This window comes from Scardinius erythrophthalmus (assembly GCF_964197995.2).
Source record: "Scardinius erythrophthalmus genome assembly, chromosome: 21".
NCBI classification, from domain to species: domain Eukaryota; kingdom Metazoa; phylum Chordata; class Actinopteri; order Cypriniformes; family Leuciscidae; genus Scardinius; species Scardinius erythrophthalmus.
This window is the reverse complement of record NC_138241.1, coordinates 24,056,641-24,081,469: the sequence shown is the minus strand read 5'-3', so window position 1 is coordinate 24,081,469 and position 24,829 is coordinate 24,056,641. Positions and strand designations below refer to the sequence as shown.

The following is a 24,829-nucleotide window of genomic DNA, read 5'->3' as shown; positions in this document are numbered from 1 at the left end:
TGGAGCTAACGATTATTCTTCCAACCAATTAATCTATAGATTAATTTTTCATATTAATCAATTTATTTATGGTTAATCTATTGTTTATTTCCTGAATAATCGATTAATCCTTTGGTTCATTTACCAATAAATAATAACTGTAATCCATGTATGCTTTTTTACCTAATGATATTATTTATCATAAAGGATAAGACTTATGCAGTGTAGGCATAATTAGGAAAGGTGTTTACTATGGCTGCGTTCAGAGTAATTTTTTGGGTTTTACAGCAGCAACTGCTTACAAGTGTGAATCCTAAAATGTTTTGGTCATTCAGGATATTAAACATATCTGCTGATTCGGATATGGTGGCCGATATATCACTAAAATAAATGAAGCCTTGGTAAGCATGAGAGACTTTCTATTTCATTAAAACAAAACAAAAACATTAAAAAAATATTACCAACCCCAAGTCATTTAATCATACTGAACTTGGAATCATCCAATAAAATGGTTGTTTCCTTTAAGGCTTTGTGAAAACATATTGCACAGTGATAGAACTAAATGAATAATATATGAGCATTTCTCTTTTGGGTCCACTTTAAATTCATACTGATGTTTTTGGAAACCAGCCAGAATATTAAAGTACTACAATATTGATGATAATGATACTTATTGCTACTGAATAAGTACAGACGTTGTTATACGGATCAATGTATAACTTTTTCACTTCCGCACATCATTTTAACACTTTCACATGGGCCGACAGCAACGGCCAAATATATCTGGTAATAAGTAAATATTAAAAGCAACTGCCACCTGAGCACAATACATTCAAAAGCATGTTTTTATTTGAAGTGTTCACATTCTAATAAATAACTTATTAGAATGTCAATTCGTGATTTAAAGGGTATATTGCAAATAATCACAAGAAGACCGAACAGTTGTGATAAGACCTATGGCAGTGTTATTTATTACCTTTCTGTCTCTCTAAATATGTGCAAAACCTTAGAGATTATAGAAAGCCACATCCAGTGTGCGCAAATCTAATGAAATCCTATCAGATATTTATTACAGCATTTATGTTTCAGGCGGTTCTTCTCAGGGCAAATCAAACAGCCATGACTCCTCATGGTCTTCTCTAAGCAGAGAAGCCTGTAGTCATGGTTACCAAAGTCTGGACTAAAGACATGCTCCACGAAAGCATCTACACAGCGTTATTCCATAAGACTACCCACTGTTTTCAATTTTCCCATAAAAAGTCTAATTGTGGAGCTAGAGTCGGCTGAATGTGGCAGGAGCATTAACGGCCAACCTCACTGTCACTCAAGCCTGCCCACTCATCTTTAACTGCCCATTGAAGAAATACAAGACCAGGAGAGAGAAGGACATTTAGAGAGGACACTAGACTGCATACTGCATGCCTACTGGATAATGTATAATAATATACTAAATGCTTAAAATCTAAATTATAAAACAGATAGCTCTGGTCAATTTAAAAGTGCTCTATTTATATTAAAATACAGTAACCATATGGTTCACAGGACATATCATTGTGTTAAAACAACAAATATTGAGAAGTGGTTAAAGGTTTATTATGGGACAATGTGTTTGAAATGCAACACTAATGGCACAAAAACTAATCAAAACCTTCAAGTGCTCCTAATGCTATTTTAAATAGCATATTTAATATACTTCAGTTGTATCGCTGTGGTAATTTTAACCACTGACTCTCTACATCCTCTGAAAATGTTTAAAAAGAGAATTTGCTTTTGCAGAGCAGAAAATATGCAACATGTTCTCAACATAAACGAACACGAACCAGATACAGTGTTTGAGGTGAGGGTGGGTCAAAGTAGACTTTGTTCAGAGGCAGCCAATGAAGACCATAGGCTGGCATTATGCAAATTTGTGACATTGTTAAATATAAGTTAGAGAAGTAAGACTGGAATTACTGACGACTCGTTTCGGCAGATCAGAATCAATTCTCTTTTTCTTTTTGAGAGACAATTTTATTTATAGTGCACTTTGATCTTTAAAACCTTGCAGACCTTTTACAATTCACAAACTGATGTTACACACTGCATTAAAGGTAATATCTGGGAAAGCATAACAGGGGCACTTTTAAAGATGCCTGTTTTAGTGCAAGTTTACCAAAAAAAAAAAAAAAAACCAGGGCAGACAGAAAATAGAACATATCCTGTGTGAATTAAGACAAATGGAAAGTGTTTGGTTACCCTTGTATGGGACAAGGGTACAATAACCAAATACTTCCCATTTGTCATAATGACAAAAAAAATCAGTTTATAGTGTCGCTGAGCTGTTCTCCTTTTGGTTGGAATGACAAGATGTTGAAGGATATGTCAGGAGTTAAGCAAACACAGGCTGCTATAGCAATCTGTGAGTAAATGTTCAGGTTTTTCTCCAGTGTAGCCGGTTGCATAAACTGCTTAGACTAGTCTTACATGTTAGCCATAATTTTTTTCTTCAAGATGGGTATTTTTTTAAGTTAGTTACATAAAAAGGTAGATTGGTCTCATTTATATAAAAAAGTAGGGCTAATCAGTCTTAACTAGCCTAATTGCTAGTTGATAAGACTAGTTGTTAAGACAACTAGCGGCTATGTTTATGCTAAGCTAACAACTGCTTTGAAACTAGTGATCTCAGCATTTTAATTCTGAACCACTAGGCTGAAGTTCTGACATAATGAATGCAATTACTACATGTTTGAAATCATTAAATTAATGAATAACATCATGAATAAAATTACAACCACTCACTAACTAAAAACCTATCTAAATAAAGTAAAAATAGTACATTTTGAGACTCTAACATGGTTAGAGCACAAGGAAACAGGCTAGGTATTGCTCAATCATAAATTAAAGATGACGATATAAACAATGATACAATGTTGTCATAAGATCCAGGTACTTGTAATGTACTGTAACAATTTTTTATGTGTAAGAGTTTAATTTAATGGCTTCAGTGGAACATGGGCAGATTTTTAATGAGAAAAGGGCCTTAAAATAAACCCCTCAGGATCAGACTCAATCTTTTCCAACACTTATCCTTGCAGTTCAGAGCAGGTGGGTCGTTTTTCACGAACATAATTCTATATTGTGAGCAAAATAGCAGGCCATGTCAAACAACAGCAATGATAAATCCCTTAATAGTACGTTTTATATTGTGCCTGTAAAATGGAATGTGCTTTGTCCACAAAAAGACCTTCGGCAGTGAAACAAGAGCCATTGTTCATCTGCAGCTGTAGCTGTATGATGCCACTGTAGTGTTGAGAAGAACCAAAACTGCACAAACTGAGAATACAAATGTTCTGGAGTCTGTTTTTTCATCCTCTCACGTTCCGCTCTGAAATGTGGGGGAGGAAGCGGGAGAAATTAGCCAGGTATTTTTTCCCTCTCCTTTATGTTTGTTCCCTGCCAGATCGTATGATATGACCCCACTGAGATCTCAGGTAAACTTAAAGCAAACTGCCCAATATCAACAGGATTACAACAGACTATCATATATCAGACTTTGGTCACAGCTGACACCGTTGCCTTTTTTCCCCCAGTCATGTCACATTCTGACATTCTCATTGACTCATGAAATTGAAATGGTACTGCATAAACTCAAGCAAGCTCTTGAATGTTTTTTTTTTTTTTTTCATGGCTGAGTGAAAGAGGGACTTGCATTCTCCTAAGCAAACGTCATTCAACTTTTTTCTTATAAGGCAAAAAAACACACCAACTACTTAAACTATACTTGATATCACCATGCTTCCCTATTTGACAACTTACAGCAACATTTTTTGAAATGATATTTCAGAAATGAAATGTTTCTGAAACGTTTTTTAAATATGCAAATGATGCATTATTTAATTAAATATGCAGTAATAAGCATACATTTCCAGAACAGAAATCTGAACATTGGATTAAGCCAGGATCAAAATTCCTTTCATTTTGTTGACATTTTAGAGTCAAAGGTTTTGACAGTGAGGATTTGAATGATCCCTCTGAAACCTTCAGAATATAGATAACACTGTGTCTACACCGGATGCGACCGTTGACACGTCGTGACGCAACAGCTAGAAGCGTCCGTTGCAAATCTACTTGTCCTTCCTATGTGAAGTATCGCGAGTACTTGGAGTACGGCATAAATAGAACGAGGACTCAGTTCACTGTCTGGGATTTGTCGTGTAGACATCACTGATTATAATGGGTTCTATTGTAGTCTTTTGCTGCGTCGCATAGCACCACTATTGTCCAGTGTAGACAAGGTGTAAGAATAAACCTGGAAAGTATGTAAATAGTAATGTAAATTCTGCTGAAGTGGAGATTTCTGGCTCAGTGCATGAGACTCATTTTGTGAGAACGCCCTATAAAGATATGTATTGTAACTGAAACCTACAAATGCAAATAGATGCAAATGCAAATAGTGTCTTGCTTTAAAAAGTTATTTTGATGATTACGTATCACACTAATTGTTCAAAGACTGTCGATTTTGCCCTACCATGAAAGAAACCTAATTTCAGCAAAAATCATGCTGTGTGCACCCAGCTTACTGACTAACAGGCACAGCTGACGGTTCGAGGGCAAAACCTGTGCAGAACAAACTGTGAGAAGTCACGCTCGAGTGCAAGCAGAGCTAAGGACATTCAATGAGACAATTGTGTAGCCTTGAGTCCTCCACTGTGTTTGTCCACTGTTCAGGTCTCTGAGGTGTGAGAGGAACTGGAGGTCTGACATGCACTGCCCCCAAACTGGCACAATCAGGTCACTGGCAGAGAAAAATAAACAAAACACACACATACACACACAACGCCCAGGTCTGAAAAATACTGGGACATTGGATTCAAGTAAAACTCTATATTTCGCTGATTTATTGCAACATCAGTCTTCCTTATCTTTTAAAGTAAACATTTTTTGCAGCTCATGAATATCTCACTAAATTTATTTTTCATGAGTGTGTCGACCAGTATTGAGTGTGTTTTTATCGTATTCACACACAAAAAAAAAAAATCAATGCATAAAAATATATTGTACATGTGTCTATTTGCACTGTGAAGCAAAAACCATAGACAAATTACATTAAAGTACCTGTTGATTAACCTACAGCCTTGCACCCAAAACTGCTCATTTTAAAACTACTAAAACTGATTTCTCTCATCCCTATGCCAGAGTAATAGATGTTGGAGGCACGCACACACAGAACATTACATGTAGCTCACTCCCATCCCAGGGAGAATTCAGAGGGACTGGGTACAAAAAAGCACTCATGAAACCAGTTTGCAACTCAAGCTTTGGCTGCTGACTGAAAGCTCAGAGGCCAGCTGATTATAATTACAGTTCTTGAGAGGAAACCCAAGGACATGTAATGACAGACAGGCCAGGCCACAAATTGTTCACTCGAAAGTTCCCACAGTGCTGCTGAATCTGCAGTGGCAATACTGGAACAAGCACCTTAACCTTGCAAGTTTGCACATTTGTGTAGTGTCTTTCTTTTTTATATAAACTAAAAAGTAAAACATAACTTGGAGAAATGCCAATCACACAAATGCACATATACACAGACACACAAGTTAAATTTGTGTGTTAAATTTGTTAAATTAATTTTTTTAAAGAAGACTATTCTGCTCTCCAAGACTGCATTTATTTGATTAAAACAGAAAAATAAAATTATATTTAAAAAAAATATATATATATATATATATATTTATTTTATTTATTTATAAGTTTATTTGTATAGGGACAGTACAAAAAAACATGATTTAAAATGTAATTATTCCTGTGATGGCAAAATTTTCAGCATCATTTCTCCAGTCTTCAGTGTCAAATGATCCTTCAGAAATCCTTCGGATATGCTGCTCAAGAAACATTGCTTATCATTGATGTTAAAACACTTGTGCAGCTTAATATTTTTGTGGAAACTGATAAATTGTTTCACGATTCTTTAATAAATAGAAAGTTCAAATGAACAGCATTTATTTGAAATAGAAATCTTCCATAACATTATAAATTTCTTTTTTTAATGGTCAGTCACGTTTGATTCATTTAATGTATCCTTTCTGAATAAAAGTATTATTTCTCCCCCCCCCCCCCCCAAAAAAAAATCTTACTTACCCCTAGCCTTTCATAGGTTGTGTATCCAAATAACAAAAAAAAAATGTTTGTATGTATACACATTTAGACAGGACATGTTTGACAACTAAAACATTTTTTTGATGGGGCCAGTGAAAACTGTAAAAATCTGAAAAAGTCATGATCAGGCCAATGGAAAAATCTTCATTGTTGAGTCCTGATTGTGAATTCAGAAGACAGAAAAGCCTTTGAATCGCTCAGCTTTATTGTTCAGTCACAAGAATCACATTAATGGCTGGGGGCATACAATGATTTCTCTCAAAAACATTTGTGAACCACAGGCCGTGATGGGTTTGACAAAAGCATTCTTGTTGGAAAATTGGGAAGATCTGACCAGTGGCAACAGAGTTGTAAACAACATGTGACAGCCAACCTGATCTATCAGGGCAGAGATGGAAGAAAAAGAAGGGGGGGGGTATTGTGGGAATAATTTGGGTCAATGGTTCAGACGTACATCCTGTCTTAATTCCCATTGATTGCCTCTGACATGTCAAAACAAGCCATTACACATTTAACTGCCTGGTTGCCAGTCATTTATGTGGATGGGGTGGACATTAGGAATAATTTTGTAGTCAAGTACTCTTAACACAGACAAAAAATGTAATTGGTTATTTAAAAATTAAAATAAAAGAGTTAAAAATGTCGTGTATAAAATACACTTTATAAACAATATATCGTAATTAGATATCGATCTATCTATATAGTTAAATTTACTTTTTAAAAGTAATACAGAACAGATAAAGAACACAAACACATGCAGGGTCTTTAACAAAAACTGGTACACGGATGGACAGGAGCAGACAGAAATGTGCAAAAGCCCCATAGAGTGCCTGAGATTCCTTTTGACTGGATCACTCAAGCAGCATGATACGAGATGCCTGCTCACACAATAAAAAGGCAGTCATGTTTAATTAGTCTCCCTTTGCCTTGAATGCCAAACAGGTCCTCGGGGTAAAAAGAAATCTTGCTACCGCTTCAGATGGAGATGGTGATAGCATGTGATAAGTTACAGAAAAGACGGCAGAGCGTGAATGTACTTCAGGCTGGAGTCGCCGCTTGTGCAGTTATTTTAATGTCACACTTCAACTTTCTCACCCATGAGGGAGAGAAAACGGTTTTACATTTTGCAACATTTCTCAAGTTGGGGAGACCGGGGTAAGATGGGTCAGTGGGTGTTGCTACAATCCAACACACTGTGCTCAATTCCTTTTCACATGACTATATGAACAGTTTAAAAGTTTGGAGTCAGTAAGAGTTTTTTTTCCCCAAATGAAATTAATACCACTATTTAGCAAGGACACATTACCATATAGTTTTTAGCGCAATTTTCCACCGGACAAAATTGCGCTTGTTAACTCATGATTTCTGTTCTGTGTGCACCAATCTTGCACTTCTATCTACTCCTCAACCAGACCACCTAGAGACTTCGGGTTTTTGGCATTATGTTAAGGAAGGTCTAATCTCGGGAACGCACAAAAAAAAATCCAGGAAAAGATTTACTATCTCTTAGTGTTGTGATCCCATGAGGTGAGAAAATTGCGCTAAAACACTCACCGAGTTTTTATTACTTGTTTTTTTTCTTGTAATGGAAATACATCTGGAAAAAAATAGGGTCATCTTATATTTGGGGTCTACATGTCAATAATACAACAGCAACAATAGGGATCGCCAAATACGTGTAAATACAAGTCAAACAACTCATTAAGCCGCCGACAAGAAATACGACAAAAAAAAGCGGCCGTTTCGAAGAAACTGGCAGGCAAGTGTGTCAGTACGTAGCCAAAAAATTAGGGGTTGCCCATAACCAGAGCATGTCATCCATCTGAACTTACCCACCAGCGATGCCCATCATTTCGTATTTCGGCTACATACTGACGTACTAGCCTGTCAATATCCTCGAAGTGGCCGATTCGATGCGCTGTATTAGACAAGCCCTCCGACTTCAGGGAGAAACTGCGGTCTTTTCAGCGCTATGTGATCGGCCTAAGGAAAAAAACATTCATATCCCCCTGGATCAGATGGGTAATGCGGATCAAAAATTTTTTTTACATGCAAGCATCTGTCACTGTATATAAAAAAGGTGAGGGTGCCCACTGCCCACCCTGCAGAACCAGTACACCCCCACTTGATGAATTCATTACACAAAAGTTATTCATGTCTCGCGTAGAGAAACACACAGACTACACATATATTGACAACCAAACAAACATCTTCATTCACATATTCTTTCTGTAGGCTACCTGATGATTGAATTACTTCGATTTTTAGTTAATTACTTAACATGCAATTTATCACTGTGAAAAAAAAAAAAAAAAAAAAACACAAAGCAAAAGCTTAAATACAGTAGAACTGCGTGTGCATTACGGACCCGATGTGCGATCCACCAATTAGAGAGGTTCCTGAATTTCAATAGATAGAGAACATCTCGCATTTTTCCATGGGTGCCTGTGCTACGTTTTTTCACTGCCATTTTTATTTAAAATGTAAAACATTGCAGGTTAAAAAGTGGCACATCTTATTCTACCTCCACTCTGTGAAACTGTGACTGTTTGTAGGGAAAAAAATCTAAATAAAATAAATAAAATCACTGCCAAACATTGAAACACTACGTTAAAGCCTGACAACCCAAACAATGCCTAACCCAGTGAGGGAGGGCAGACAGCTGAAAATACAGGCTAAACATCCACACTTGCCTCTGTCATGCTGTGGGCAAGGGCATGACCTAGACTGACAAAAACGCTGCGTTTCGGCACAATAGCTTTGAGATCAAGAGCATGTTCCATTAACAAATCTCCCATTTCCAGCTCCAGATATACCGTAATTTCGACAATAATTCGTTCCGGTTCTCTATTATTATTGGCCAAGCTTTGTTCAAAGACTGATGATATTTAGTATAACAGCACTGGGAAATTTCAAACTTTATATCATTTCACTTATCTGTGTTTCAGAACAGAATATGCAAATGGTGTATTAGAATGAAATTCCAATCTTGCCAACTGAACATGCATCATTTTGCTTTAAGCTTTACAGATCTCACCAATACAGTTTCAGATGTCTGAAAGCACTGCCTTTAGGGCAGAAAGAGTTAAAACAATTTGCCTGCTTTTGTTTTATTCTCGTTAACTCTACTGTTAGATTAAAGGATGATTACCTCATTCCCCAGGAGTGGGGCACCCATTCTCCAAGCCTTCGGGATGGGGAAACTGTAGGCTAAAAATACATTCTTCCCATACATGGAAAAACCTTTGAGGGGTTCTGATCAGAGTTTCTCAATTTTCTGCACAAAAAAAAACTTCAACTGAGAAACATTTCCAATGGTTTCCTATTGCAAACGACAACTGGTTCTTATTGTGATAATGCAATAAAAAATAAATCTCAAGCTGAACCTGGAAGCCATGCTCACATCTCATGCAAAGCCCAAAATACCCACAATCCTCCCTCTATCGGTGTTAAAAGCCTCCATCTAACTTCAACATTTACCATTTCTGGACAGACATTTAAAATCTATGACTTAAGGGAGAAAAATTGTACAACAAGTTGAAACCTGAGGAAGAATGTGGCGAGTTTTGCATATGGACACCGGTGGTGCTGCGTGTCAATGTTGGCAGAGAACAAATGGCTTAATATACAACAGAAGTTTAGTGTTAGAAAACTGATAAAAAGTACAGTTCTGCACAACAGATGCTGAATGATGAGCCCAATGCATTTTATGGTCTGATATGGGAATGGTTTGGAAAGGAATATGCTGTGCACATGATCATTTTATAGTACTATAATCATAAAAAAAGTTTAAGGGAGATCTAAACTTGTCATTAAAAGCACCACAGCAGCAGTGTGGTGTGATACTTCAATAATTCAGAACTCTAAACAACTAGAATGGAAGGTAATCTTCTCACCATTCTGCCTAAATATCAAATTTCACTTAATCAGATTGAGTCAAAGCCCAGTTTCCAAGACCAACAAGGAGAACACAGTGAGGATGCAAAAATGCATACAACGCACCCTGAAACCTTCTTGACCCAAAACTCATAATACCATACAAATCGAATTATCTGGTGAAACATACTGACTTTTTCCTTCGACTTGGCCTTTATTTAGCTCGCTAATCAGAATAAGTGGTGTCAATCATTGAGTCATTGTGGGACAATGTTTTATATGAAAAATACAAATGGATTTTGTGTTGGACACAAATTTACTGTCAATATAACAATGTCCCCTAAATCGAAGCAGAAAAACAATACGTTTTGTATTTAACGGCCTCTGTCATAAAAGTTTGTAATAAAAAAACAGCTTGACTGCATGCTGATATAAAAATAGCATTTTTGAATGTCAGATCATATAAGCATTGTCAACAGACAAACTAATATGGAAAAACTTTTTCATATTTCATTTTTCCATAGAAGACCGTTTTGCAAAATTATTTAAGCCATATTTAACCTGAATAAACCATCGTCTCTAGGAAGACCAAAATTAATCTCAAACTCTCCTTATAATGTAATGTTGGAAATAATTTATAACCTAATCTAGTGGCAAAAAAAAAACAATGCCATAATTAATTGAGAAAGACCATATTTTTATATGTTAAAAGATGTAAGAAGAAATTTCCGCAGTTTTGCTAACTTCCTCCATTTTGCAAATTTAACCACACAATATCTCACCAAACACTGCACCTTTATGCTTTTTCTTTGTAGCAGATTTCTAAGGTGAAATTTAGGCCTTGTCCACCCTAATACGTTTTCGTTTGAAAACGCATATTTTTCTTTACGTTTTGGCCTTTGGTTCACACTGAGACTGCGTTTTTATTAATGAAAAAAGAGAAAGCTATTTGAAAACGCTCTCCAAAGTGGATACATTTGAAAACACTGTTTTCGCGTTGTAATGTGGACTGTGAAATCGGAGGTATTTGAAAACGATGACACGTTTAGTCATGTGACGCATATTGCACCAATAGATGTTCATGTTTATACTGGTATTGTGCCTGTTATGTGCTATTCACTTTCACACAGTTGCTAAAATGTTACTTGCACACTCTTTATATCACAGTCCTGCAAAGATGACAGAAAATTCACTCACATTTGCTGTCCTGAAACAAAATATGAGAGCAGTTGCGTTATAGGCCAAACATATAATGGTGAGTGAGTGCGAACTGGACGGATCAGAAAATGGTTAGATATTTTGCTAAATAAAATGATTCTGCCAGAAGAATTGCGTGATAACTTGTTCTGTCTGTATCATCTCAGTGAACTTTTATGAGGGTTTACGCATGCGCTGTAAGGTGAATTTAGCGTTTTCCGACGTTTCAGTGTGGATGAGAAACTTTTGGAAAACGCCTGAAACCGCTAATGTGAAAGGAGAGCGTTTTGAAACTAAAACTCAGTTTTCAAATCTATACGGATTAATGTAGACGAGACGTAGCTTGGTGTTTTAATTATAACATCATCATTTAGCATACAGACAGTGTTTATGACTACTCAGGTTTGAGAGAAATATTAGTTTCATGTTGCTTTGGAATGTTAAGCCGTTTTCTTTATTAGCTTGGGCAAGGAAATACTTCACACAAAAATAGTTATTCTCAGTGGCTTATGGTTTAATTCTTTTGGCAGTAGATAATGTTTATTACAAGCAATGTTTAAAAGAAATCTGGTTCTCCTTAGTGATTGCTTTAATGCATTTAGCCACATTCTTTAAAGTGTTTTTCACTTAAAAGTATTCAGAAATGTCCCTTAAGGGGAGATAATGGGAAAACAAATAAAATTTCATTGACATTATCAAGGAAAGTCCATTATGGATCTCTGAGGCAGTACAGAAACTGGTTTATAGTGATCAGTGCCTGATGACACCAAGACAACAGTGGCCAATATGAATAAAATTGTATAAATATATAATTAATATACAAATATAGTTTAGATATTAAATAAATCAGTGACAGTACATGCATACATACCATACATACATACCATACAATTATAAATGTTGCATTATGTGCATATGCGCAAGAACAGCTCATCAACCAATCCTGTTAATCAAAAGGGACAAATATGAGCCGATTTATGTGCCTGGTCTATTTGACAGGTTACATGACTCACCAATTGTGTCATGTAAAGAACAACTATAAGAGATTCTGTAAAACTCCAAAAGTCCCTTTTCATAATTGGTACATAAGAAACGCCTAAAAGGAAGAAGTAAAACACATGCTAGTTAGATCATGTTCAGTGAATCTGTTGTCAATTATTGGCTTATCTGTTCAAAATCAGACTGAATAGAACTCAGTTCCTCTCCACAAAGTAATTCTTCTTCAAATAACATTCCCAAATAATAAATAAGTATATGGAGAAAATATAACAGCCTCCAAATGAACTGAGCTATTTGTCCATTCCTAAACAATTATTTGCATGTCAAATCAGGGAAAGTAATTATTCTGCAGACGTGAGCATTTTTTCAAAAGTGAATAATCAAAACTCATGACTTGAAGGAAAAGCATAAAAATGTGCTAGGGGAAAAACTGGATTTCTTCTTTTTTTTTTTTTGTGACAACAATTTGAACTGAAAGGCTGCATGTTTTCATTGGCCCGATGGTGTTTGAGCACGATTGAATTTGTGAGGCAGTTAGCGCTCTCACATCGAGGTTATGCTATGCATTTCACCCTAGAGGTTTCATTTCAGCAGAGAAGTGACATGACAAATTTCTACTGGTAGCTTTAGCCATTCAAGGAAGAGATCACTAAAGGTGCATTGCATGCAAATAGTATAAATTCTGAATAAACCACAAAAACGATGGACTTTTTGCTTGAACTGTCACCTATATTTTTACTCTATGGACACTGTCAATAAAAGAGGTGCGTTGACCTCTCTGTCATAGCTATAATAGCATGACATTCAGAGTGTTTGTACAATAAATAACAGCAGTGCTGGAATCAGTTGTTTTGTTTGAGATTTCTCAGGATAAAAGATCTTAAAGGGACAGTTCACCCAAAACTAGGGGGGGGGATCATTTACTCAGCTTCATGTCTTTCCAAACCTGTATCACTTTTTTTTTTCTGTGGAACAGAAGATACTTTAAAAAATGTCTCAGGTTTTTTTCTATTTTTCTTTTTCTTTACAATAAATGTATAACAATAAGTGTGGTGCAATGTTATTTTGAACCCCATTGACTTTAATTCTATGGACAACAACAGTAAAATATATCCTCCGTAGAAGAAAGAAAAATATACAGGTTCAGAACGACACAAGGCACAGTTAATACTGAAAAAGAAATAAGTTTTCCTTTTTGGGTGACCTGTCCTTTTAAGATGCTTGTGAGACAGAGGAGGAGTTCTTTCCAATCTCTCTGTCAGTGTAGTGGCACCTATTTTTCAGCAGTGTACCCTCAATCAAGATGAAATGAAACCTGTTATGCAGAGAGTAAATTTATGCCAAACAAAATCAGGCATCCTGTCAGAGAATTAGACTACTTCTTACTGACATGCCAGCGAACTGCTACGGCAAAAGGTGAGAAGCTGTTGACTGCGAAGATGCACTGGGTGTCCAGAGGCCGTCACTTTGCATATGAAGACAAGTGCAAATTGGCTGTTCTGCAGGCCCGACTTGTCAATCTAGAGGCTGCGGAGATCAGTTCACCAATCTGTCTGAGCCCTATGCTAAGGCTTCATTAGCAAACCTGGGGAATTCTCAAAAATATGAATTACAACACTGACAAAAGGAGTACATTTCACTAGTTATACAATGATAATACAATGATAGTTTTATTTCCTTGCATTTCTTACTGCAAGAAAGATAATGCAAAACCATAGAACTACCACAATGATACATCAACATGCAAAGCATCCATTTGCTGATAATCATTTAAATTAATGTTCCGGGTTCAGTACAAGTTAAGCTCAATCGGCAGCGTTTATGGCGTAATGTGGATTATAACACAATAAGGGACATATCGCTTAGTTTAACAATAGCATAATATTATAAACTTAATTGATTAAAGGTTATGAAAACACAATTTACTTGTTTCCATTACCTTGTCTGGTTTATAATTACTTGAAATGTCGTAGTCATAACAACTGGTAAAGTCTGTAAACCCAGTAATGGCACTGTGGCACAGCATTTGCAAAAAAAGGCAGGTGAAGTAACACCAAAATGTAATCTAGGGTATTTATTTTTGTTAATCAACCCGAGGCAAACTTTAGTTTAAAAGCATAATTAGAATGGAAGTTGGAACGCCACGTTTAAGTTTGACCGTATCTTCGTTTTCGGTCAAATTGCTAATTTTTTCGGTCAGATTGCATCAAAATTGCTATTTTTAAAAAACTAGCTGTTGTTTCCGTCCACCGGCATTTTATCAGTCAAAAATAGTCGATCTCCGAATGCGAATGAACTGATTCTTATACGAGGATCCTTTTTCAAATACAAAGTCAATATTGATTTTCGCTAACGACAAAACAACAAATTATCCGTGAATTTATACGGAACTGAGCTTTTAGGAGCTTTCCATCTTTACTATCCTCCCCGTTAAGTTGCATTCGGAGATCGACTATTTTTGACCGACAAAATGCTGGCCGACGGAAACAACAACAGCTACAGTGAGTTGAGAACCACTGAAGTTTTCTTAAGTTTAGTAAATCGACTTTATATGTCAAATTTGTCAAACTTTTTGAACCCAGAAAACAAACCTCTATCACACATCAAGGACTTCAAATTCAAAAGCAATAAAGAACTCATTTTCTTTGACTCAGCTTGTGTCCTTCACTGATCTGGACCAAGTGGAATGACTCACAGCACAGATGTTCACCTTTCATTAAAAAAGGTATGTAAATTAATTAAACAGGACAGGTATGAGGGACTGTCAGAGCCCTCAGGCACAGTTAGGGTTAAAAAAAAAAAAAAAAAAAAAGACCAGTAAGACCAAGCCAAATGGCTTATTGGTTGGTCTGTAATGTTAATGAAGATGCATGCGGAGCACTCATGGAAGCCACAGACCTGGCAGAGGCTCAGGGTGTGCCTGCAAATAATTCGATAAGCAGTGAACCTCTGCCGGATGCCACACCTCCCTAAAAGCAAAGCTGGCGTCGCATCGAACAAGATATCCAAATGAGAGCCTGTTCATTTAAATGCAACAGGACTAACAAAGCCTGCCTAATTAACAAACCTTCAGCTCATGGTCAAAACATGCAAGAAGAAGATTTATTAGTGGAAAAACATATGTTTGCATAAACGCAGATATAATAAACCTACATTCTTAAAGGTGCGTTATGCAGGATTTTCAGTTACTGTTTGTAAACTACATTGAAACTCGTCACCTCTTTGCGGACAGACTCAACTCCACTCCCCTTATATAAGTTGCACACCACACACAGCCCAACCAAGCCACTTGCAGAAAGATGGTGCATTCTTAATCAACATTACATAACTAAATATGCCAGACTTCTACAATCATTTCGGACTTAAAAACTTAACTCTCTAACAATTTGTCACAGACATGGAAGAAAAGATCTGTCAATACTTTAGTTTTAAGGGATAGTTTGCCCAGAAATGAAAATTCTATTATCATTTGCTCACCCTTTCGCCATTCCTAAACTGTATGACTGAGTTTCTTCTGTGGACGACAAAAGACACTGAGAAAACTTGGGGTTTAAAACAACCCTGGACGGGCCGTATTGACTTTCATTTTATAGAAGAAAATATTCTTCGTACTAGCTTGTTTTGTATTCACACAGAAGAAACACCAAAGTGTTCACAAAACAAAGTACTGTTTTACGGCTGGAACAGACTACACAAATTTTTCTGCACCAATTTAGTCTGAAGGAGTTTACGTTAACAGCCGAAAGTCAGAGCCAGTCTTCAAATGTAAGGCAGTCGGTGTTGACAGATTTCACGTGGAGTGTATAATGGGCACAGACTGATTTTTTTACTTCAGACTCTGATTCCATCAAGTCAGAAGATATCAAACCCTTTGATATTTTGAGCCGATTTAAGAACACAGTCTCCTAGCAACAAGTTGCATGTTTCTGTGTGAGTTTGTTGTGTTCGAAACAACCTAAAAGTCTGTGTGTGACCCTCAGTGGTTTATCCACGATGCCTAGTTTTTCTCAGTAACCATTTACAAAGTTGCCAAGTATATGATCCCCATTGGTCAGATGATGATTTTGTATGTAAACGCACTTACAGGCCTTTCATGCTTACTTAACTAGTCACAACAATTAACACAATTACCCTTGAGAGTCTAAAGAATATGCAAGAAAAAAAGTTTCTCATCTTTGGTCTTTGAAATGACAGGGCTAAAATTCTCTGAGGAGTCTTTGGTTGCATATGCATGAAAGGTAACATCAGGCTGAAAGACAAGGGACCGCAGTCAGCATTTCTGAGCACCGTCTGCCCTCCACTGCATGTTAATTAGTATGTAATTGATGCTTTGAGCTTTACAAAGCCACGAGAATGATTACACTGCTGCATTCTCGATTTAGTTTGAAATCTGGCGCAGAAGAATTTCAGACTAAATTGTATGGGTTAAATTATACATTGTGGCATCAGTGAAGGCAATTTAGTTCAAACATCACATCAGTTGTACAATGCATCTGTGCAGGCACTTAGTTGCTCTCCATCTAGCACTGAACAAGTTGAGGGATTGCTCTGAAAAATGAAAAGCCATTCTCGATAAATGCTTTCAATCAGGCTACAAGAGGCACGTACAAGCTGACAAAACTCTTCAGTGAATCAAGTCCACCGCTGCAGTTGATTTCTGTCAGTCATTGTGGATGGTGACTTCCTGTGGCTCAATCCTGTTTCTGGTGACTTGCTCTTCTACCACATGCCCCGTAGGCCGAAATGAAGTTGTGAAGCAGATAAAGTGAACACCGGCTGGCAGTTAAGCTGTTAAACAGACCAAACATCTGGTGAGAATAACTGCTACCAGCTCACCAGTCACATAGTTGGCGTCGCTCTGATGTACTTTTTCCACTGGCTAAGTATTTAAAAAAAAACATCACGTGCTTTTCTGAAATTGTGCATCATTTGTTACTGGATCAGAAAGCCATAAATATCTTAAGCACAATGACAGTATTACTTTTTGTGAGGAGAAATACAGAGGTTTTTACTTTAGGGTTGTGTAGGCTATTTAAGTGCAAGGTGTGTACGTAGCTTACCATGGTACAAAAGTAGCTTTTAATCAGCAGCTTTGTAAAGTCTTACGCTGAGATGATGAAACATCACTGGAGGCTATTCAAAAACCCCATTAAAATTATATGGCTGTAATTTCACTGGTCTGTTGGTCTCTTCGAGATGCCGAGGTGGCAAACAGCCTGGAAGCACTTGGCTAGGAAAACCTCGTCTTCAACACGTTCATGGCCTCTGGCAATATTCTCAGTGTTTTCCCATTAGTGTATATGTCTTGATACATAAAGAACCGGGCCCTTACATATCGTCTAAACAACTCTGACTGCTCGGCGCTCATAGACTATCTTTGTTTAATCCATGTGGGAAACGTGCTATGGTATTTCAAACAAGCTGACAGAGCATATGTGTCTGCCGTAGACACAAAGCGGATGTTCAAGCTTAGGATGTGTTACTGGTTTCCATGAACAGTGACTGTGGGGAAAAACTTGCCATTCAAAATGACCACAAATATACAATACAATAAATCGATAATATTTTGTTTAATAAATTTTAATTTAATTTAATAAATACACTAAATATTTAGGCATCTCAACTTGATAAATATTTATTGTATTTCTAAATGTACAATCGACAGATAAGTTCTCATAATAATGTAGTTTATAATAAATATCATATATTATAATTTAATGATTAGTTTGGTATTATAGAGTGTGATATAGAGTTTACACATTTCAAAGTAACAATTAAAGTTTATTGGTCCAAAACATTAATTAATTCACAAACACATCATTACCGATCTATCGTTATTATCCCTTTAAATAAAAGGAAGATGGTGGCAAAAGTAATTTAAATATTAAAATAGGCCGAACAAAATTAATACCCAAAAATTAACCAATAAATATCCAATAGGGTATCAACCAATACTGATAAATAAATAGGCTAAATACAAATATTTCAGAGAAATTAATAACCGATAAGGTGCTGGTGCAGCTATATTGTGAATCCCTATATAACAATGAATAACGCTTCTCTAAATCACATTGTCATTACAAGCATAATCAAAGCACCACTAAGAACATAGGCAATATAATCAGGAATATTTTCCATGATTTTAAGTGAAATAATTAACTGCATTTAGGGGGGTTGTTTTTCTTGGGTCTTTTGAAGTCCTTGCATTCTTGCTGTGAGAGAGCTGCCTTTAGGCTTGAATGCTGGAAACAATGAGACACACTTTACTGCATTTGATATTCATCTCTATTTCAAAGGACAGAGGGGGATTATGTTGCTCTTGTGGCGAAATCTTCTAAATAGCCACAGTCAATTATATCCTGATTCCTGATCTTAAACTATATCTTTAAGTTAGACTGTTACTGTACTGTACTGTACTGTACATCTACTCTATCAGAAAGATCATTTGAAGATGCACACAGCACATATACAGTCCACCTGGCACCACTGGACAAATATCCTCAAAAAATAAAAAATGATTTTTTTATTTCCCAAGGCTAGACTCTCTGCTGTGGTATTGGTTTCTTACGCAAGAAAATCATGAGTTACAAATATTCCTTTCATGAGCTCCATTCCCTCTACTTTCCATACTAAGATTGACTGGTGGGAACCTAGGCTCAAAAACGTCTAAACTATTTTCACCACAGATATCTCGAAAAGCTTGAGCCAGTAAATGCTTATCAAGTACAAGCACTCAGTTTTTGTTATGTCTTGGATATGATGGAGCAGAAGAGTGATAAAACTAAAGCTGATACAAAGAGATGTTTATCACGACACAAGAATGTTAAATTTGACAACAGAACTAAAAAGTCAAAAGATGAAGGGCAATCATTTATGTAAAGTGTAGTTGACGCAATGTGCCTGATTTTTTTAATCATCAAATTTTAGGTTAAAAATACACATGAATATAAAAGTGAAAGTGTGTATCTTTGTTTCTTTTACCTATTCTCCATTACTAAGCCACATTTGTCCTTAAATTCATTATAATGAATTACATGAATATAATGAATAAAATGAAATACATTTTTCAATACAAGGTCATAAAAGCTGCATTCATACTAATTTTAATAGAAATAAAATAAATTAAAATGTTTATAGCTGGCATATGACAATTAAGGAGTCTAAAGGTGTTTTTTTTTTTTTTTTACTTTTTACCTTAAGTGCTGCATTTTTAGAACGCAGTGTCGTGCAAGATGCTTTAACAGACGCCAACACAACGTCCATCTAACAAAAACTGTGTTCAAGGGCACCTTAGACTACACAATAATTTACCAACAAAATAACCCAACCATTGATTTTTTACCCAAACATTTGATTTTTGTTTCCTACAAACATCCCTACAAAATGTGAAAAGCACTTGTATCTAGGTCTCGATGGACGAATAAGGCGGCTGGCGGTGTTAATCATAAAAGATAACATCAGAGAATGATGTCACAGAGTTTTCCCACAAGGGGAACATCCAGTAACTAAACCCTGTTGAAGAATGAATGAACCTTAACATCAAAAGCTCATTTCTTCTCATTTGCATTGCACTCATATACATCTCGCAGTTGCTAATACATATTTCACAGAGACATGCAGAGACTGATGACTGAACTAAATGTGAAAAATACAGAAAGATGACAACCCTGCAGAGGATAATCGATTTTCTCTATCATATTCAGCTGGAGATACATTTCCCTAGACATTGTCCCTTTGGGTAAACAGGCTTGCCGTTTTCCACCTTCACATGTAATATTTGCAGACCCTTTGGAAGTTAAGTTGTCAACAGATGTGAGTTCATGTTTTTAAACTTCATTTTCTTTTGCTAGCGCATATTTCATTCTATTTTCTGATAGATTTTGCAATTCCTGCATCACTTCCTCCTGGCTCACGGCCAGTGTGCTGACAAGCCTTCGGGTGAGACTGAACTGGAACCCAAATTTTCCTTCCTCTTCCTGTTCACTCAATTATCATCTAAAAACAACCAGGAAAGAGTTGCTTAATGAGAAAAAGAACAGTGCCTTTAGTTTACAAGTCTAGAATCAAGCACGGATGCATAAAGAATGATTCTAAGAACAGAGATTATGAGAAATTGTCTGACAATGTGAAGTGGTAAGCAGGGATGTATTAATTCTTTCATATCTCACTCCCTAACAGAACAGGCAGTTGTGGGAGAATTGAAAAGGCTTTCTGCAAATCCCCACAGAGGCCTTTATCTAACCAAATATTACAGAAAATTCATTTCCGATGCCAAAGACCTAAAAAAAAAAAAGTTGAATCTTTAGACAAGACAATACTTCAAAAGTATTCACTGTGCTTCATGTCTTCTAATGCAATATTTTACTTATTTTATTTTTTTAAAAAGTGCTGTATTTCATTTTTTTTTTTTAAAGGAATGACTTTAATATCTTGGAGTTGGAACTCAGAAAGTTATCAAATAAAAATTATCTTTAAGGAAGCAATAAATTATTGTAAAAATGTAAATCTAAAATATAACAATAGTGGATCAAATTTAGCACCAAGGGTAAATTAACTACACCAGTCGCATTACTTTAACATCACCACCACTAAGATTCTGACAAATCTCATGAGTGGGGCATAGAATAAAACATGAAAATATCTTGAGCTTCTATTAACCACAGGCATTTATCCAAAAAAAAACTCATTTAAAACTTGCCTATTCACTCTCACTATTTCAGCTAAAGCCCTTGCCTCCATCTGGTAGAAACAGAGTGGACAGAGACAGAGGAATTCCATGGTTATAAACTCTGCAAGTCCAAGACCTTTGACCACTGAGGTCACTCAGTTATCAATTAGCCTATATCCAAAGAGTCTCTTTCAGTGTCTTTAAATCCTTTATGGAGGACACAACCATGTCCCTGTCAAAGGTCAGGTCATAAAAAGCAATGTGTCTCATATGATCGTCGGCTCATATCAAAGGAGAAAACATTACGAGGAACACTTACAGTTTAGTTTGTAACTAGTAGTTCATGTTTAAAACATAAGGCCCTGGCCCCTGATTTAACCTCTAGAATTAAACTCAGCTGATTCAACAAGATGACAAAACATAATCTCATGAAATCCGGTTGCCAACTTAAAAGCAACCATAAAAAATATTGAGGTCTTTTGAAGCTCAGCTGATAGATAAGAGGTATAGAAAAACATCCCATGGCAAAGAACTACAAAAGCATCATACTTTTAAGGCTGCAGATTTTTTTTGCACAGACGTATCTCATGGAAGAGATAAAGCCAAAGAAGCTTTCAAATATTGCCCATCAAATTTAAACCCAATTCACCCATGGTGAGTAAAACGTAACCTCATATATCAACGTCCAGGACTTTCTTCCACGCAAAATTGTTTAGGACACGAGGCGTTATAGGAGCTCTCTGGCATTCCCTAGTATTTAGCATCGGCCGTCCTCAAAATTCACAGCACTGTACATGAGAAACTCACAGTCTCTCTAGTCACATAAAAGGAGGGCCACTGCTTTGCTTTCATTCCTCACATTAAGTTAATCTGTATGACAGTCAACAGACCCAAATGACATATTTTCCTCTGGTATCAAAGGGAGAAACAAAGAGAAAAAGGAAGGCGCACACAGCTTTGTGAGAGCTGACCAAATCTGTCATGCACTTTGGTTCATCCTGATGTTAACAAGCTTTGATTTGAACAAGTGAGTGAAAGCAGTACGGCCCCATCCCAGCACCGCCACTGTAATCCTGCCAACAAGGGCAGAACAATCAGCATGTCAATAATTGTGTTGTGGAGCACATATCAGATCAAACGCATTTCTCGGTGGAGATAAAAGCCCCCTGTTTCCCTATCCCGCCCGCATCCTAGAGCAGCCCCGGCTCCCAAAACCAAGCCGAAAGAGAAAACATTCAGAATCCGACCCTTGCATAACTTGCATGAGCATCTGTACAACCCCGCCGCCATCCCGAGGCTGTCGTCCACCCTCGCTGGTTGCAGGAACTCATTTCCTCGCTGAGACATGATCTTTGACATCTGTTTAAAATCTATTGCGTAACTAGCACAGTTCTCACAGAAATAAATGCAAAAAGGACAAGGTAAAGGTCATGTCAATTTAAACACTTCAATAAAATTAATTCAATGAGTCTTAAGGATATGAATGAACACAAGCTGTGCACAACAGCAGCATCGATGTCTTGTTCAACAAAGAGAGGGATTGAATGTGAAGTGCCCTGAGCCAGATGAAGGAGCACTAACCAGCTGTTCATCCACTTGCTTATGCTACACTACATGACGCTTTAAAAACAAATCCACAAGCAGCCGTCTTCATACATTACGAGGTTATTGATAAAACTGTAATAAACCAGTATGAAAGTGGTAGTTATGCAGCAAAGTCTTTAAAGTCCAGTATTGCCATTTCAGCCATACATACAAAACACAACGTTTCACTAGGTCTGCAGTACAACTTACAGGACAATAACGACTTGTGAACAACAAACTGTGATTGATACACTACAAACAATAGCATTACATTCAGTAATGTGCCAAAAGGGAGCAATTCCCAAATGTGCAGTGGTCCATTCACCTCATTGTGCCTTTATCACAATATCAAATGCACTCATACCAGAAAATGAGTTGGATTAGTGCGGCTGATGGACGGCTATAAACAAAACCTCAAGACAGTGCACGTCACTCAATATAAAGGGACGCACACAAGCTGAATATTTGCCTGTGAGCGAAGGAATTTCAGCAAACATCCTTCGAGACCAGATGGTATGTTACTAAAAAGTGTGGCTTCATGGTATACCACCCTCACTCAAAAGTGCAAGATGCACACACTGTCAAGTGATGATTAATGGAATCCAGACATGCAGCTTTTAGGGATCAAAACTTAATGTAAATGCACGAAATTGGAAATTTGAAAGATTACACATTTTATATTACGACAGTCCCGATTTGTATATCCACCTTATTTATCAATGCAGAAGGAGGTTATTTCCAGTTAATGTTATAATTCTGATTTATAAGCTGCTAAAGAAAATTAACAGTGCAGTTAACGGTCAAATTATTTGCTTAAAAAGAAATCACAATTTATCGCAAATTAATATATTAAGTACCACTTTGCAGCACAACCGAGTGTTTTAGTACAGCTAATTAAAAATAAGATTGATACAAACGGGACAACTATTTGTTAATAAATATAAATTACTACAGATTTGTAGTACAAAAAGCAATATCACAATAGTGCTAACAGCTGTTGTAGTTTCTTATTTTGATAGCGAACGATTCAACGACTTACAACACACAAATACATAGGTACTCCATTGCGACGCCACCTACTGGAGTAACGACGTAAACAGCAGAAAGTGTCACTGAAGGTTCTGAACGAATCTTTCACTGAACGTACTCGAATCTCTCAGAAGAATCATAGTCGCCACGACCAGTAATAAAAAAAAGTTCCAGACTAAATATTAGCTCTCAAATGTGATAACCGAAACAACCCCATGACTTAAATGTAGCTTGCCTTTAACACTAAGTTACCTTGTAACATTACAAATACTATACAAACTGCTCATAGCTTATAGCATATATCATGAACAGTTTGTATAGTAACGTTTTGTAAAGTAACATGTATATCATTTATGATACATACAAGTTAGTCATGTTTGTATAGCCAACCAACGTCCCTCTCGCCCCTAAAGAAAATCGGCGTAACAAAGCATTTAAAACGACTCCGGAATAAATACGCCTTTAGAAAGAAGCATAACATCATAGGCTTTTAATTCAGTTTAACCAAACGGGTTATGTGATAGTCTCGCAGTTAAATCACAGCACGTATAGCGATAACACAATCTTTGCGAGTCCCCTCAATAGACTTTGGCTGTTTAAACGTGTGGGCTTCTCTCGTTTTCTCTATCGCCGTAGTGACTGCTTTTTCCTCATTCATCCGCAAACGAAATATCTCGAAACAATGACCTCAAACAACTTATATTTGCGCCGATCCAGCAGTGTGAAACACGAAGAAAGCAGCCAAACGAAAAACCTACCTTTCGACTCAGCGTTGTCCCCGAATAGAAATAATATGCTATGCCAAGAACCCAAAGCACAGCAAAACATAATAATATCCTAGATTTCCTGCGCATTGCTGTGATTTTGGATGGGATAATACAGTGGCTGACTCGGGGTTTGTGCCGTGAAAAGCCACTGACGTCCACGTTCTGCGTCTCGCTGTGGCTACAGCGCTCAACTAACACGAATTCACCAGCAGCAGCGGTTGTTGGACAGAAGAAGAAGCAGGAAACAGCCAGCATCACCGGGTTAGAGGGGAAAGGGTAACCGACTTTAATCCAATCACGCTCCACAGAGACGCGGACGGGGGAGGGTTGGGGGTGGGGACATCCATCGTTAGCCTGTAAATCAAGATCATCCATCGAAGAATCATTGTTTGGTTCATTCTGCATATCTGAGTCTGACAAAAACATATTATTATAGTGTTACGTTCTTTTTTCTGAAGTCATAGAAAAATATGCTCACTTTCCGCTAATGCACACATTTATGTAACCTAATGTGTAGCCTACTGGCTTATATTGTGCACACACACTGTCTTTTGGCCGGCTTACTTATTACTATTTTATTAAATCTATCTATAAA

The 24,829-nt window shown here is 36.8% G+C and overlaps 1 protein-coding gene across 2 annotated transcripts in view; it reads right to left on the bottom strand.

Moving 5' to 3' along the window:
* Positions 1–24,487, bottom strand: part of galnt2 (UDP-N-acetyl-alpha-D-galactosamine:polypeptide N-acetylgalactosaminyltransferase 2) — a 76,489-nt gene extending 52,002 nt beyond the window's left edge. For both annotated transcript variants that reach the window (XM_081351935.1, XM_081351936.1), the window contains exon 1: positions 24,226–24,487. In XM_081351935.1, coding sequence (XP_081208061.1) covers positions 24,226–24,321 — 96 coding nt within the window. In that variant the 5' untranslated portion in view covers positions 24,322–24,487. The remainder of the gene's footprint in view (positions 1–24,225) is intronic.
* Positions 24,488–24,829: the final 342 nt, after the last annotated feature.